This window comes from Branchiostoma belcheri, unplaced genomic scaffold (assembly GCF_001625305.1).
Source record: "Branchiostoma belcheri isolate BF01 breed outbred unplaced genomic scaffold, Haploidv18h27 scaffold1608, whole genome shotgun sequence".
NCBI classification, from domain to species: domain Eukaryota; kingdom Metazoa; phylum Chordata; class Leptocardii; order Amphioxiformes; family Branchiostomatidae; genus Branchiostoma; species Branchiostoma belcheri.
In genome coordinates this window covers 1-1,676 of record NW_017803056.1, presented here as the reverse complement: position 1 = coordinate 1,676, position 1,676 = coordinate 1, and the positions used below count along the sequence as shown (strand labels likewise).

General features: G+C 42.6%; 1 protein-coding gene across 1 annotated transcript; it reads right to left on the bottom strand.

Annotated features, from left to right (window-relative positions):
• Positions 1 to 567: 567 nt before the first annotated feature.
• Positions 568 to 1,267, bottom strand: LOC109466238 (clumping factor B-like). Its single transcript, XM_019763911.1, has one exon. It carries the CDS (start codon positions 1,264 to 1,266, stop codon positions 616 to 618), a length of 651 nt encoding a protein of 216 aa, XP_019619470.1. The 5' UTR covers position 1,267; the 3' UTR covers positions 568 to 615.
• Between the last annotated feature and the right edge of the window lie 409 nt (positions 1,268 to 1,676).

Sequence of the window (1,676 nt, the reverse complement as noted above, 5' to 3'; positions counted from 1 at the left end):
TTACTCCGGAGTAAGTTTATTTGTAGCAAGTAGCAGGTATATTTGTCATGGATGTCCGTATCGTGTATCCTCACATGTATGATGTGTAGATATATCGTATATTATGCATATACCTAACCGTCGGAGTGGGCGCGCGCGTGTGTGTGTCTCTGTGTGTGCATCTACATATACATATATCGATATAAACGTGTTGCTCCGGAGTAAAATATTACTCCGGAGTAACTATTACTCCGTTTTGGAGTAAAAATATTACTCCGGAGTAAGTTCATTTGTAGCAAGTTAAGTATATTTGGCATGGTTGTCCGTATCATGTATTCTCACATGTATGATATCGATGTGTAGATATATTGTATATGCATATACATAACCGTCGGAGTAAATTATTACTCCGGAGTAAGTGAACTAGTGGTTCATATCTATGTCACGTATGTTTGTGTCTCATGCGTGCATACATCGACACAACGACGCAAAAGGCAGTAGGGTTCGTCACACTTTATTGATCACTTACAGGTCAAGATTGTTCCGAAAAACTCGCAAGACAGCTTACGTCTTGCCATGTAGGTATCGCTGTTACATTAGGACTAGTTGTCCTATCGGCAGAAGGACGATGCTGTATTATTTCAGAACGAGGTAGCCGTATTTTGTCATCAATTTCTGCTCTGGGACCCAGTTCTTGCTGTACTCGATATTGTAACCGTAACGAGGCATGGCAGCAAACTCTACAAGGTAAAACTTTTTGCCAGCGCGTTTTGTCTCTTTGATCACGCGTTGAGGGACATCGCCTGGTTCGTGCTTGAGTGGAATGGACCAGTCTCGATAGAGCGTCCACTCTTCCTCATCACCGCTGTCGTAGCCGTACTCTTCACTTTCACCATAAGAAGCCGTGTTGGAAGAAACGTCCGAGTCTGCATCACTCTCAGAATCACTTTCATCGCTGTCGGTTTCTGTCACTGACTCTGCCTCCTCAGAGTCCACCACAGATTCATCTTCGTCTGAGACGGTTACTTCATCTTGTGACACGGTCGGTTCCTCGTCCTCTTCGTCTTCCTCATCGACTGATGAATCAAGCGCGTCAGTGTCATGTTCATGCGATATGTCGGAGTCGTCGTCAAAAACATCGCGCTTTCGGTAAGATCCTGTCTCGGGATCTACGACGACTTCCCCCGAGGCAACAGCCGACTCGTCTCGGTGTTTTCTTTCCTGGTGACGATCAAGGTTAAACTTACGAGCAAACTCTTTGTCACAGATTTCGCAGACGAAAGACATGCTTCCTTTCTCTTTCTTGGGCAAGGGAGAAATGAGGCGAGGTTTATGTGCACATGAAATATACCACGATACTTTCCAAGTCATTATACACAACATCAATATCCATGCAAATGTGACATGTGTTATGTATGAAGTTTCCTGAGTAAGTGTATGTACGTATTATGTTTATGTATGTAGAGTCTGACTACATATATATGCTACAATATGCACCATATGCTACAAATACACTTACTCCGGAGTAAAGATCGCTCCGTTTCGGAGTAAGAAAATACTCCGTTTCAGGTAAAGTATTACGTCGGAGTAAGTGTTATTGTAGCATATGGTGCATATTGTAGCATATATATGTAGTCAGACTCTACATACATAAACATAATACGTACATACACTTACTCAGGAAACTTCATACATAA

Bases quoted from the DNA above. Each gene is read 5' to 3' on its own strand.
- LOC109466238 (XM_019763911.1), bottom strand. From the start codon at position 1,266: ATGTCTTTCGTCTGCGAAATCTGTGACAAAGAGTTTGCTCGTAAGTTT.